General features: G+C 42.5%; 1 protein-coding gene across 6 annotated transcripts in view; it reads right to left on the bottom strand.

Moving 5' to 3' along the window:
• The window catches only part of MYO3A (myosin IIIA), a 126,871-nt gene that overhangs the window by 110,595 nt on the left and 1,373 nt on the right, over positions 1-14,903 (bottom strand). For 4 of the 6 annotated variants that reach the window (XM_056337170.1, XM_056337173.1, XM_056337174.1 and 1 more), the window contains exons 1-2: positions 12,485-12,616; positions 3,372-3,554 (exon numbers count right to left, since the gene is read on the bottom strand). In XM_056337170.1, the coding sequence (XP_056193145.1) occupies positions 3,372-3,539 (168 nt within the window). In that variant the 5' untranslated portion in view covers positions 3,540-3,554; positions 12,485-12,616. Of the gene's footprint in view, positions 1-3,371; positions 3,555-12,484; positions 12,617-12,944; positions 13,007-14,903 lie in introns of those variants that run through there. The other 2 variants (XM_056337172.1, XM_056337171.1) reach the window with 2 other exon arrangements.

Genomic DNA, 14,903 nt, shown 5'->3' with positions numbered 1-14,903 from the left:
AAATATTCAATCCATCCTGACCACATGTTAACATATTTGTTTCCAGATTTAAACATTTTTAATACAATTTGCTATTTACACGCACCCAAAAAGAAATAGAAATGAAAAATTAATTCTAGAGGAAGGCTACCTATGAAGTCTGCTATCCATATGAATGCATTTCTTATCAGTGAAAAGCACCTACTCTGTGCTGAAAACCTGTCTCACCACTGCAAACAGAAGTGACCCTGGCAGAGAAAAGGGATGCTTTGTATTCCCAATGAATGTCACTCCTCATTTTGTTCACCAGTCATCTATCTGCCCCTAAGAGGCCTTTGCTTACTTGTTTCTTATACAGGTATCTCCAACACTAAATCATGTTCCCCATATTAGCCTTTTGTCTTGAGGTCAGCCTGACTGGTGTCAAAGAACTCTGCCTGTCAGGAACTGGGCCATCAAACTCTCATACTGAGATTACAAGAATAAGTCTTCTCACAAGGAAGGGCTTTAGAGACTTTTTAATTGAAGTAGGCAAAAAATAGTAGAAGTTTTCCTCCTCTTTCAAAAAAATGAGGAAGTCACTTTAAGTTAATTTTCCCATAAGCACAATGCAGAATACAGCCAATAAACAAAGAGATGCAAAGAAGGAAGAAAGAACCAATGTACTGAGGGTGGCAGAGGAAGGAAAGGGAAAGAGTGGAAGATAAGAAGTGATGAAGAGAGAAAATGCATCTGGCAAAAACAAAGGACAGATCAAAAGGGAAAAAAACCAAAACAAACAAAAACCCAACCAAACCCCAGAGAGTTGAAAGCCAAAAAACTATACACAAAATGTACAATAGCGCTGACTGCCTTGGGGAAACTGGAAGAGAATTAGCCCACTGTCCTACTGTGATTTAATAGAGGCTTCCATCTCCTGAGGGGTACTCAGATTTTATGAGATTTTTACTATTTAAGGAGAAATGAAAAGAGAGAGAATGAAATGAATAGAATATTCATTCTGTGTATACTAAAAAAAAAAAAAATTTATATTCCTCTGTATTTTATAAAAGAAGAAAACTTGAAATATTTGTTTGAATTTAACATATTTATCTGCATAACAGTACCTCTTCTAGAAATGGTAGAGGGAATATTTTCATGTGAACTTAGACACAAGATAACTTGGCTAAGAACCCTAAATTACAATGGTATTTACTTACAGCCCTGAGGACAAGACTGAGCACATTCTCAGTTCCAGCTTCATATATTCTCATCTCAACACCTTCACTTTCCTGTTGCAGTTTCAAAAAGCTGAGCTGTTATTCAACACAAAGAATCTAAGAGCTCTAAAGGATTAAACATGAAATGCTTATTTCAGTCTCACACCACCCATGATTATGTAGTTTCCCAGTTAAATCAAGTGATATAAACCCACATTTTTCTGCTTCTTTTTTCAGTCCACCTCTCAGGTGGCACAATTCTGAGACCATCTTCAAAGAAAAAAAAAAGTAAAATAAAGAAGTAAACACAGTATCTTTTTCTTCATTGCAATGGCTCCCTCTGCAGCCATCAATAATACTTTCAGTTTAAACAAAAAGAACTCGTTTATTGCTTTCACCCTATTTCTAATAGAGGGTTGCCATTTTAACAGTAACATGAAGGCACAGCAGCTACTCCAGACGTCCTGTAAATAGCAGGGGGAAAAGAACAGTATTCTTAGAACAAAAAGAAGAATATAATTAGTTAAAAAGATTTAAGTCTTGGAGTGTGATGTTGACTGTATAACTTCCATTTCTTCATTAAAATAATTTATCTGTTTTCATCAGTTATACCTTTTCCCTTCTTCAGTTTCTTATGTTGCATCTTTATCCATAGTATTTCTTCCGTCTTTACATTCTACTCCCTTATCTCCTACTTGAAACTATTTCTCTTTCCTCTAGCATCAGCTTTAGTACCTCTTCTTTCCTCCTGTCATCATCCTTTTACCTCTTCCTACAACTTCCAAAGTGTACACAACGTTAAAAGTTTCCCTGATGCCTTCAATAATCCCTGCCATAGTCAGCTGCCACTTAAGAATCATTCCCGAACACTTGTGAAACAGATGAAAGCAGAAGCTTTTCCTGCCACACAGGCATTTAGATATACACCAACTGCAAGGAAGTCCTGCCTATTCATTGTAAGCACAAGAACCTTGTTTACAGAAAGCAGCAGAGTCAAAAACAGAGTTTCCAATGCATTTGAATTCATCAAGATCCTTATCAGTTGGCTGCAAATCATGTTTATTTTGAGAGAGGTACTGAGATGAGCCTCCTTTTGTTGCTTTGAAAGAATGCTGAAATAAAAAGCAGATCAGCAAGAAACACAGCAAAGGTAATGCAAAAAATATTTTCACAAACACATTTCATGGATTTACAGACCATGGAATCATAATTTGAGACTAGGTGATACACAGGGGTATACAGAGCCCTGCGTGGCTGTGCAGCTCCAGACCTGCAACGTTTCACACAGCACAGCATTCCCTTCCATTCCTGCCCAGAGGTCTGGGAATGGAAGCATGTGCCTCACAATCCTATACCGGGAGTGAAAAAAGATGAGTTCAAAGGAGCTACCTGAAACAAGAAGAGCTCCTTGTCCACGTTTTGCGGGTTACTGTTCTCAAGAAAAATCCCAAGCCACAGGCAGCACCACTGAAGTCAGCGGGGTAGCCTTTACAAACCAGACTAATGTTCCTCCTTACTCTCTGACCATTAATCTGCCACCCAACAAATGTCAGTTAGAGAACAAAAGCATACTCTACAACATAATAATTCCACCTCCCAGACACCTGGTGCTTTGTGTGTAGGAGCTATTGCCTTTGCATTTTCCATTTGAAAAGATGGATTCCTCTGTGATATCTATGTATTTTGGCACATTCTGAAAACACAGAACCAACAATAACAATAAAGTGTGCTATTTTATTTTTAAAGTATCATTCATAGCATGTAACTCAGCTAAAAGCATGTACTCAAAATAGATGCTTGAAGGTACATCTAAAGTACTTACAAGTATATAACTTTCTTACTGGCTATTACATTAAAAAAGAAAAGGAAAAGAACAACAGTAAAAATAGAAGCTAAGACTCCTGGTACTGAAAAGGAAAATAATCAGCTCTGCTTCTGAAAGTACGAGATAAACAAGGGGTAACTAGAAGTAAAAGTAACAAAGTTGAGGTATACTTCTGACTTCTACCATATGCAACCACTTCCAAGATCCCTTACAGTATGAAAAATGCATTGATAGCTAGCCTGATACTTAGCAGGTTGAAGCAGCTTATTTCACTATCACTTCTAATGCTCTACCAAGATTAAAAGAAAAGAAATACTACATAAATTCACTTACAATTAAATAAGCACAAAGTAATTTAAGTAGCTTACGTGAACAGGATCCAAAATTTTGACTGCTGCTTTGCTGCCATTTTTCTTATTTAACACCTTGAACACTTTTCCATATGTTCCTTTCCCAATAGTCTCAATTATTTCCCAGGTATCTGAAGGATCAGGAAAGCTATCAAATATTATTGTTTTCCCAGTCAACGGAAGCATCTCAAATGATGGCTCCTAGAAAAAAAGAGATTTCAACCTTTACTCAACAAGTGGCTAACAGCAGTTGGTTTCCTACAAACACGAGACACACACATACCAGTCTCAAGCACTAGAAATGTTCTTGCATGTAGTGTGCATGCACTGAAAGCATAATGAACAAGAAATCCTCCACTTAATACAGGTATGTGCAGCCAACACAGTATCAAATGAAAGGAAATCCAAATAATAATTTGACCTAATTTCAGGCTTGAGTGAAATCAGTAGAAACTTTCCCATGCACTCCAATGAAACTATAATGTCACTCAGATTTTTTGAGGGGCAGGGGAACGGGAGTAAAGTTCATAAAATCCAAAAGAATTTGGCTCCATTACCAAGAATCAAGCAAGAAAGGAAAAAAAAATATATATCCTCAAAACAAGACACGTTAAATAGCAGCATTAAGCTCATTCAAACTTTTGCAGCAAGTGGTCAATTTTATAATCCTACTTTTACCATTTGGTCTTTTATACAGATTTTGTAAGGCCAAGCACATCAAAGTGGCAGATCTTTTCACAGCATCACGGTCTGCTGATGACCAAGCATTCAGAGTCATGGAAAACGTGTTTACTGATGTACATTCATTAACAACTGCTTTACATATTGTAAAGGAAACACCTTTTACAATGACGGAATTGTATCCATCGCTGACCAGGTTACACCTATGCCCTGGTTAATGCTGGATACAATTCACTTATAGATACACGCCTTCATAGTGACTAACTATCCAGCAGCTACAGTGGTGAAAAGAAACCACACACAGACAACAAAACAGAAACCCCACCTTTACCCATTGTTAAAAACAGCCAAAACCACTGTAGAAATGTGTTAAATAATACATTCTCATATTCTTAATTGTAGAGCCAAGACTGAAAAAGAGAAGGGGCTGGGAAGAGGATAGACTTAAGCCCTTACCAAGTAAGCAAGCTGTAAGTAAGTGAGCCAGCAACTGAGTGCTTGAGGCCTTCCTGAGCACAATATGTAGTAAATGAGACAGGTTTGGAGAGTAATTTTCACACACCCTTTAAAAAAAAATTTATATTATACTTTATCAACAGACTACAGCATAATTATTCTTGGATTTTTTTTATGCCAACAGCACAAATCTACACACATAAAAGCATTTTATGTGATATTACTCCAGTGACAGAAATTGCACCGTGATACCTTACTGCTTTTTTAATAATGAAGAGAATGGCTTCAATTTCAGTTTCATCCATGCCATACTAGCCATACTTTCTTTATTCATCTCTTATTCGTATAACCATGCATATCCCACTAGACATGGAGCACATACACCATCCAGAAGCAAGTGAAATGGACTGCTATACAAACATATGTTGTACCAGCTCCTTCAATTATCTGACACGACTACTGGCACACGATGTGTATTCAGACTAATTTTCTACTGGATAATACAAGCTTGCCTGGGGAACACAGTGCTGAGGATTCTTCCCATCATTTTGCTCGTGGTTGATTAGCTCACTGAGGAGTGAGAACACAGGGGTTTTTTCTCTCTCCCCCCAAGGCCTTTTTTTTAAAAAAAAAAAATATAAATTACTATTACCAACTTCTATACCTGCTCATGCAGCCAAGTGGTGAAATACCCTAACACCAGGAAACCTGCAATCTGCAGCAGTCTGTTGTGTACTGAGGATTGCAACTAGTACTGGCCCAACACCTTGATCTCGAGGTCTCTGGGAACAAAATGACCCAATTTTACCTGCTACAATGAAATCTCCCTTAAAACAAGCCCAGGTTAAGGTCAAAGAAAAGACAGAGGATCAAGATCCAAAGACATGTAGCTGTAATATGTAACTCCTCAAATTTCCATTCTACATTTAACATTTGCTTTTTCCTTCTGTCCAGCCCTCTCCCTGGGATTCATGTAGACACAACTCAGCCAGGACAGAGCAAGCAGTCTCTTCCTAAGGTATTACCTTTCCACCTTATGCCTAGTATTTATCCATAGCTTGGTAGCTTCACCACTTCCAGGCAAGGCCATTTCTTCCTCAGAAAATGAACACGAGCGAGTTACAACCTTTTCTTTTTTCACTTTCTTTTTCTTCTGCCTATAATATAGTGCTCAAATACAATTGTTCTGTGGTGGTTTTTTAGTCACTGTATATATACATATACAATTTTTTTGTAATTAGCTCATAATTGGGACTATCCAAAATAATAACCAAACTGGGGATGATAAAATGATTAGGATTAATAATCCCAAACCCCTGCTTTGAGGGATTCAACAACGATGGAATTTAAAAATTTCTTTAGTTGAGCTTTAGTTTTTAGAATTGAGGTTAACCATTTGCTTAAAGTTTTACTGGATACTCAATGCATAACCAGTGATTTACTGGGAGAAAACAAAGTAGAGAGCGATCAACGGATGCCTTCGTAAGAACAGATGTCCAAATCATACTGGATCTGTCTGTGTACAAATTATTTTCTACAGAATATGTAGTTTTCCATCAGAATCTAGGGCCTGCTGTGTCCCACATTACAAGAATACAAGCAACAGCCTGGGACCCAGGCAGCTTACAGCAGGAGATATTCAGAAGTTAAAGAAAGGAAGACTCATTTCCTCCCCTTCAAAGAGCACTTAAGATGCAGGAATGCAAAGACCAGCTTCACATGTTTAGCCCGTGCCACAGCCAAGCAGGGAACTGATAACCTTGACTCTTCAAACATACCCTTAAGCAAAGGCCCACACCTCCATGCACAGGTTTTACAGCAAGTAGAACACCGTAAGAACACGCACATCAAAACCTGCAGATTCAGACAGCTCCCCAGGCTTCGTTAACTTTCTAAACATTAACAGAACACAGCTGAAATTCATTGACTCCCAGTATCAATTGCTTATTTGTCTCTGGAGACTGGTACAAGAAGAACTGTTAAAAGGGCTGTGGAAACATGACCCTGCAGGTACTATTTGGCTACCAGAAAAGAGAGAGGCACTTCATATACATGCATTTTCCTCTGCAAATCACATCAGTTGCACATCATCTTGTCTTAAGAAAAGTCACCACAAACTTAACAATAATGCATACAATAGCTGTTGCATTCAGTTCAACAATTTGAGTGCTATTCCAGAATGAATTATTCACCCTAATCCTTTGTCTTTTGATTTACAGCTTCAAAATCATAACTTGAATGAGCTGTATTGAACATCATATTTTCTCATTTCCAGTATGTTTAAGAACAAGCCCCTGCAGATAAATTGTTTAGCTTCTACTTCTATTATTAAAAATATTAAATAGAATGATTTCAAGTGTTCTGTTCTGGGTGATGAATAATGTTTTATTACATCTCAGTGAAGTTGAGAAAGCTGATAATGATTTAACCTCATATTTCAGCAATAAACTGGGCTGTCTGTGGAATAAGTCTGGATGCCCAAACAACTGGGTAATTTATCATATCCCTCACCATTAAAAATTTACTTCAAAAAAACAACTTACAACTTAGTCCAGACTTCTGAGCTAGGAACGTACCCTTGAACCTCTATAAAAACCCTTTAAAATACTTCTAGTGTGCTCACTAGAACTCACACCAGCTCACGCAAATTCTGTTCAGATTTTGGCTAACACTGCTCCTGCTAAGGCGTGATGTACGCTGGGAGCAGCGTCTTTAGGTCAAAGTAAAAGCAACTGGTTGGCAGGACAGGCAGCCAGAAAGAGCTAAAGCACTATTACCACCTGCAAGCTGCTGACTCCTGCAGCCTCTATCTTTTGTCTGGAAGTTTCCTCAGAATCTGCTAATTTAGGGAAATGGTATAGGCCAATTCTCCAAGCTGGAAGGTGTAAACATCAGCTTACCCAAAAAGCTTCTGAAGCAAATTCAGACACAGCTGGGCTGCTCTTTGGTGTGATACAGGGGACGCCTGCATGTTGATGGAGGAGGAAGGACTAAGCACCCTCACTCTTTGGGAGTTATGGGTCATAAGTTATCAACCCTTTCAACTTGAATGGTGAATAAGTGAATTCACGTGACAGACCAGTCTGGGCAAAAGGGGATTGAGCTCCTGTTTGTTGTATTTGTTTGCTGTATTTCTTAAAGAGCTCAGGAAATAAAGCACAGAGCATCTTGTCCTGTAAACCAGAGAGATCCCAATGGCCACAATGATTAAATTCAGGGTATGTGGGGCAGAAAAAAATAGTTTTGGAGTCCCAAGACAACAAGCCAATGTGGTTGGGTTTTTTGGTTGTTTTGTAGGTTTTATTCCTCTAAGAGGGGGATCTAGTGTCAGTTATAAGAACAAACTGGGTGAGAATTCTTATGAGCCTGCCCTATGTGACTTTTTGCTTCCTATGTCACATTAAACATATACACCCTATGCAGCAGACCTCAAGTTGCATACTGGAGATACCCAGAAAGAGCATCATAGAATCATTCAGGATGGAAAAACCCTTTAAGATCACCAAGTCCGACCATTAACTAGTACTGCCAAGTCCGCCACTAAACCATGTCCCTAAGACACCCTGTTCAGCATCAATGCTGGTAGATCACTGCATTCTCCATCATTTTCAGTACCTGGCTCACTTGGAGACAGAAGGGGAAAGGGCAGCCTACTGAAGAACACCGTATATCTCCTGTGGACTACCTGATTGCTGCAAAGGTAACTCAGTGAAGCACTTTTCCACACCCGAAACTTAAGACACATACCAACTGCACAGTCAAAGGCTTTATGGTCAAGGCCACAGAGCATTACAAACAATAGTCAAGTGGAAACAAGCAACAGGCTGGGTTGCAAGTATAAAGGAACCTGAATATCTCATGGACCATTACATGTAAAACCAATAATTATTATTACTGTTTCATACTACCTACATTTGCAACTTCTTTCTAAACTTTTCCATGCAATAGTTTCTGAGTGGACCACCATCTCACTTGGATGAAAGCATATTCATTTCCTCTATAAGGAGCTGATAAAACAAGAGAGGCACCTTGCCTCATGTCTTTCATCCTTCTCCGTAAAGGAGCCTACATGATTAGCAAAGCAGATACCTGTTCATACATGCCTAAAATGAATCCAGTATCTTGTCTCCTGGCTACCAAAATCTGCTGGTCTTGAAAGTCAGAACCAGGACCTCATTGGTTCCGTTCAAAACACACCTACTGTGGTCATCTTTGAACTCTTCTATCATCTGTCCATACCACTCTCTCCTTCCCATTGCAAACACTAACCAGACAGCTTCTGCACATATACTGCCCTGTAATTTGCCAGACATCTTCACATGTGTCACAGGAAGTGGATGTCAGGAGCCAGCAACACTAGCTTACATTGTCTATTCGGTCTGTTACCTCTGAGAAAGTGAAATTTGCACTGCTTCAGATTCTGAAACTTAAACCTCTTGCCTAACGGATGCCAGAAAAATAATCACCCTAAAAAGAAAAAAAAAAAAAAAAAAGAAAAAAGAAATTGCAGGCAACGTTCATATAGATACTGCTGAGGCTTGTTGTATGAAAGAAAAAAATCCTTCTTGCCTCACTTTTTCGCCACCTGATGCCTTTACCCAATATCTAGTTTAGAAGCTCTTTGGTCTGGTACTGATCACAAGGCACAGTGGGGTCTTGAAATACTTAATGCAATAGCACAATAAAAATCCCACAACACATTCCCTCTTATTTCATGACTTTATGCCACACTGACAAGTACTTAATAACAAAGTTAAAGGCTACTGCATGGAATTCTTAAGACAAGCCAAGAGCATGAGGCTACAATATGCCGTTACCATACTACCACGTAGCATATTCTGGATAATGCTCAAATAATTTGATTGTTCAACCATGAATATGGATTGCAGCACAGTTCCTGAGCTAGGATAAATGTAGCTATAATGAGCCATTTATGCAGCATACTATCTCATGCGTCATTCAAAGAATAAGTTTTCCTCTGGAAATTCCACTACCACCCCCACTTAATTCCGGGGGATATTTGGCTTCTGATTTTGATGATGATACAACCTGTATCTGAATGGCAACGATAATCAAATCTAAGCTCAGTGTGAGCAGATTATCTAGTTTGACAATGAGTTAAAAACAAGTGTTTAGAACACAACTGTTTGTTGGATTTTTTTACTTCATTTGTCAAAAGCTGAATACAATTAACATCATAATTTCACTCTAAACCAACAACAAATAATAGTTTTGCATGATTACATTAACTTTTGTACTATCTGTGTGTCTATCTGAATTATCCTCTTTAACTGTATATCAGTTTGCTTACTACTTTCTACTCTACGCAACCCTCAGTGTTCTCCCAGAACTGAACAATTGTCTGTCTCATCTGCAAGAAACTTCCCAGAGGGGAGAAAGAAAAAATCTCTTTAGCCCCAACTATGGTAGATGAAGAATAGAAATCAACAACCTTGTCTAACAGCCAGACCACTTCTTTCACTGTTGTGTGCTTACACAAGTAAGAAAGACAAAGCGCTTACATTCACCTAACTTGATAGGTGTACAATACACCTATTGGAACCTAAGATAGATACTATAATCCCATTTCAGTCAGTCAAAGCAATCCAAAATAGATTTATCTGACCTGGTTAGCATTTACCTTAGCATAAGAAGACTTGCTCTCCAGACTGTTGTTTATACTGGCCAAGTTTCCATTGACTACAACAGGAACCCAGTCATGCAGCTTCAGGTATAGACATGTTAGGTGAAATGAACCCTATCCTACTTAACTGCTGGAAACAAAGAGTTACAGTTTGACAGCTGACAAAATTAGTATCAGCTCCATGCTACAGCCAGGCAAACTGCAAGCCACCCACATCTCATCACCTGAAAGCTGGCAGGCAACTTGGACATAGTCTGATGACGCACAGAAAAGGCAAGAACCATGCAATGACATTGCTAAGCAAAGTCTGAACCCAATGACCAAACCCTAAATTAATGTAAATGCAGAAATAAGTGGTTACTTTAAAGCATTTGGAGCCAAGGATTGGTGATAAATTTAGCTTAATCACAGATAATGTATTTCCTGGGCACAATTCAAAGCATGTATGTTAATCTTAGGGCTGCTCAAGGAAAAAATTCATCTATTTTTGAGGGCACTTTTTAGTGTTCACTCTCTGAAGAGCTGGGTAAATGCTGCTTTTGTTTCTAAAAACATTTTTCCTCTTTGCTGACTGTTTTCCAGCAACAATTTTCCCAACAAAGCAAGACAGCTTTCAGAGAAACTTGATGCCTCTGGACTCCTTGACCTCTGTAAAACTTCTACATGCAGTAGAGAAACAGTACTGTATGGTATCAGCACCTGATCTCCTATTGATAAATGCATATTGGGTGTCGGCACTGACATTTCATCTGCTGATTATTATTCAGCTAATCCTGACATCTTGACTTGCTGCAGACTGAACTGGCCAGCCCCGCTCGTGGAAGGCTCCAGCTCCTTGCTCTCTGAATGTTCTCAGAGGGCACTGCTGGAAAAGATCTACATCAGTGTTAGGTTCCACCTTGGTTTTCTTCCATTCCCCTCCACGTCCCACAACAGTAAGAGTCCTACTGCACGCTGAGGTTTACAGTTCTCAGGAAACTCCGTTGGAGGAGGATTGTTTTTAAGCAACAGTGGCTATAAACATTCAATCTCATCCCATGCATAGGGGCTACCTACTGGATGACAATCCTGCAGAGCTCAAACATAACATCAGTACAGGATCCCAGTTTTTTGAAGCCAACCTTTAGTGATCAGAAGAGGGTATGAAAAGAACATGGAAACAAAAGTTAAATTATTGTAATGAACTCTGAAAGCTCTGATATTTTCAAAAGAAATGAGACCTAAAAATTTCTGTGGCAATGGCCATCCAACAGAAAATACTTACACAGGGGCATTACAACCATGAAAACATGATTAATAATGGAAGGGGGAATGGTTCATTATCAACTTGTATTTGGACCTCATGCCATCAGAAATAATGAACTGACATTAGCAAACCATGAACTGAATCATATCTAACTCATTTTGCTGCTCCCAGAAAGGGAGGCATTGCAAGTGATGAGAATAATTTTTCAATGACTACACATTAGATCAATGTATTAGCAAAGGCCTCCACTTTCAAAGCTAAAGCATCGCTTGATTTTCCTATTTTAACACAGTAAAACTTTATAAGGCCATAAAAATCAATATGGTGCAATCTCACTCACTTGCTGTTTCTCAGAACTTCTAACAGTGGCGAAGTGGCAACTCAAAATTAATTTAGGAGCTATACCAATGGGCTTTGACAGGGCTTGAAATTAAGGCGATATAGTCATTTGATGGCAAGACAAGGCAGGCAGTAGAGACGACAGGCAAATCTGCTAGCACTGAACTCCAGCAGGCAAAAAGTGACGGAGTACGAGTGTATTTTGGGATGCTGAGGGCACGGCAAGCGGTGACACGCGCCTCGCCGAGGCCCACGGCTCTCCAGGCCTGCGCGTCCCCCGGGCGGCAGTGCCTGCCCCGCGCTGCCAGCGCCGCTGGTACCACACACGGAGCCGCCCGGGCGCCCCTGCTCAGGGCCCTACACACCTTCCTCACACAGAAACCCAGAGGGGACGGGGAGAGCGGGGAGTACAAACAACCCGGATTCACCCCGGGGCCAGAACCAGAGAGCCCAGCGGCCGGGGCCCGGCCACCCCGCGCCCTCCACACGCCGGCCGGCGCCGGGACCCCCCAGCCCCGCGCAGCGCCGCTCGCAGGCCGCGCACCCCGGCCCCGCCCGCCCACGGGGGCTGCCGGCGACGGGAGGCACCGGCCCGGCCCGCCGCGCCACCCCCGGGGGCCGGGCCGCCCCGCAGCCCCTTGGCGAGGCGTGGCCGCCGGGTAGCGCGGCCCCCTGCGTAGCGCGGTGGCGGCGGAGCTGCCCGGCAGGCACCCGGCCCCGGGACCCCCCGTCCTGCCCTGCCCTGCCCGCCCGTCCCGGGATTACCCGCAGCGAAACCTCCGGTCCTCGCAGCGCCAGCCCCGCCTGGAGCCGCGCCACCTCCGGCAACCGCGCCTCGGGTGCGCCGCCCTCCTCCTCCGGACGGCCGCGGCCGGCCGCAGTCCCGCCTCGGGGTCAGCGGCGGATGAGCGCTTTGCCCCGCTAATCCCCCGCAAGCGCCGGCAAAGCCGTCAGGGCTCGGCCCGCCCCAGGCAGGGCGCGGCGGGGGGCGCCGGGGCGGCCCGGCCTCCCTCCCGGCGGGGCAACGGGCTGCGGGGGGGGCAGCCGAGGCACCGGCCCGCGGGCCACCACCAACCTGCGATGCGGGCCGGCTGCGTCTCGAGCGGGGCCGCGCCGCCGCCGCCTGAGCCACCCGACGGCGATCGCGCCGCACCTGCCGCCCGGGGATGGGATCGCGCCGTCGGGGGATCCAGGGGATCCCGCCGCCCGGGGAATCGCGACGAACCTGCCAGCCGGGGATCGCCCGGGGAGCCCGCGGACTCGGCTCACGGGAGCTGTGAATGGCGGCCCCGGGGCTGCCGGCGGCCGTGCACCCTGCCTAAACCTAATGGACTTAACCTGAGCCGCTAAAAATAATTGAGATCTGCTGCGTGCACAGGGCTCACGTTATTACACCGCAGAGAGACCAATATGCAGCAGCAACGCAACTTAAGCATAATACACAATAGCAGGGTGAAGTTGCAAGCCAAAGTACTCAGACATTGGGAAATGGATGAATTCTATCAGTATAGCTCCTAAATGATATGTGAGCCAGGCTTTATTTATGCTTTTTTTGGAGGGCCACAGCCACTGCAAAGAAGCTGAACTTAATCAGCAACAGGGAGCTTGGGCCTCCATTGGAGACTTCTGCTGTTGCGTTGAGTTTGTCTCCTTCCATTTTCCTAGTAACATTTGAATGTTTTATGTTTTCAGACAAGTTTGACAGTAGGGAAGTTGTTTCAGAGCTATACATTTTCTACGTCTTTCACGAAAGCGTAATAGAGACCAGGTAGTTCATGGCCAAGGTAGAGACCAGGATGGCCTTTCCATGGGAATATATCTGTGATGGGAAAGGCGGCTTATCCCATCCCAAGACATCAAAGACATGATGTGGATAAGAAGACTTAGAAAATTCATCACTAGGGGAAAATCAGTAGAGATTTCTATATTCTTAAATGCCAAAGTAAACAGCCACAAGCCAGGTATTTGTAAGCACAAGAGGCCTCCTTAATTCCCTTCCTCAAAGTACTATTTATTTACTGTATAAAAAATGTTAACATATTCAGACTGTGCACAGCATTACGCACGTAGGAATTTATGAGGGAAAGTTTAAGATGCCATATAGTCTTTATTAACTCCTTTCATGGCTGGCTGCTCTGTCTCTTTATAGCCACTCCTCCTCCCCTGGATGAGACCCTGTAAAAATACAAATTGAGCTTCCTAGTTTTATTATCCCATTTTATTAATTGGGGTTAGGAGCACTAGCAGAATAGGGCCTCAGTTGCAAAAACATCGGTATTTTTTAGGCCTGAATTGCTATGTGAGCAACATTGTGCAAAGGTTCCCCCTCCATGAGCAAAGCTCTCACTGACTTCAGTTGTGCTTATGAGTGCCCAGCACCTTTAGGCAGTGTGTCTGGATGGATGGCAGGTCACATGCAGAAGCATGATAGTCTAATCCTCTGATCATGCAGAAGCTTGACCAGAGTGCACCGTGAAAAAAGGTTAGAAGCCTTTCTGGGAGCTCAGGTACAAAAATGGGATGGTGGACACCCACACCTCTCTTCCCAAGCAGAGCTGGCACGCATCCCAAGCCTGGAACAAGGAGCTGAGAAAAGCTTAGACACAACCTTAGGAGCCAGAAAAGACAGTAACTTCAGTGATTGGTTCATATACCCCCTTCCACTTCTAGCAGTGCTGTCTTAAAACAAAACCACTGCTGCCCATCTTGTCTGCTTCCCAGTATCTGTGTGCCAAAGTCACTGTCCCTTAGCACTGAAGAACTGAAATTCCCTGTGAGCTCTCCCTTTTCTGTCAAAGGGGCCCTCAAAGGCAAAAATCCATGATGTGACTCAGCTAACTGAATACATTTGGAGTGTTGTACACACTTTTGTCTCCTGCATTAATTAATTATTCAGGTGAACTGGTCTGTGAAATTCCCCCAAACTAGTATCTGCTTCATTTAGATGATCCTGAATGATGTGTAAGTAATGACAGTCTGTTGTGGAAAGGATCCTAGTTTAAACCAGTGAAAGTCACAACCAGCCTCTGAGGCCTATAAAGGCAGGCACTGTTCAAACAAACAGGCAGCCTCAGCCCTGAGTGACAGTCTACATGCCAAATAGACACTGACTGTGCTGGAAAACTTCGACACAAAGTGATTAAGTGACTTTCTGTGTCATGCAGCCCAGCCACACTTCTCCTTT

Source organism: Falco biarmicus, chromosome 4 (assembly GCF_023638135.1).
Source record: "Falco biarmicus isolate bFalBia1 chromosome 4, bFalBia1.pri, whole genome shotgun sequence".
NCBI classification, from domain to species: Eukaryota; Metazoa; Chordata; class Aves; order Falconiformes; family Falconidae; genus Falco; species Falco biarmicus.
Note: the sequence above shows the minus strand (reverse complement) of the source record. Positions and strands in the feature narration are given on the sequence as shown.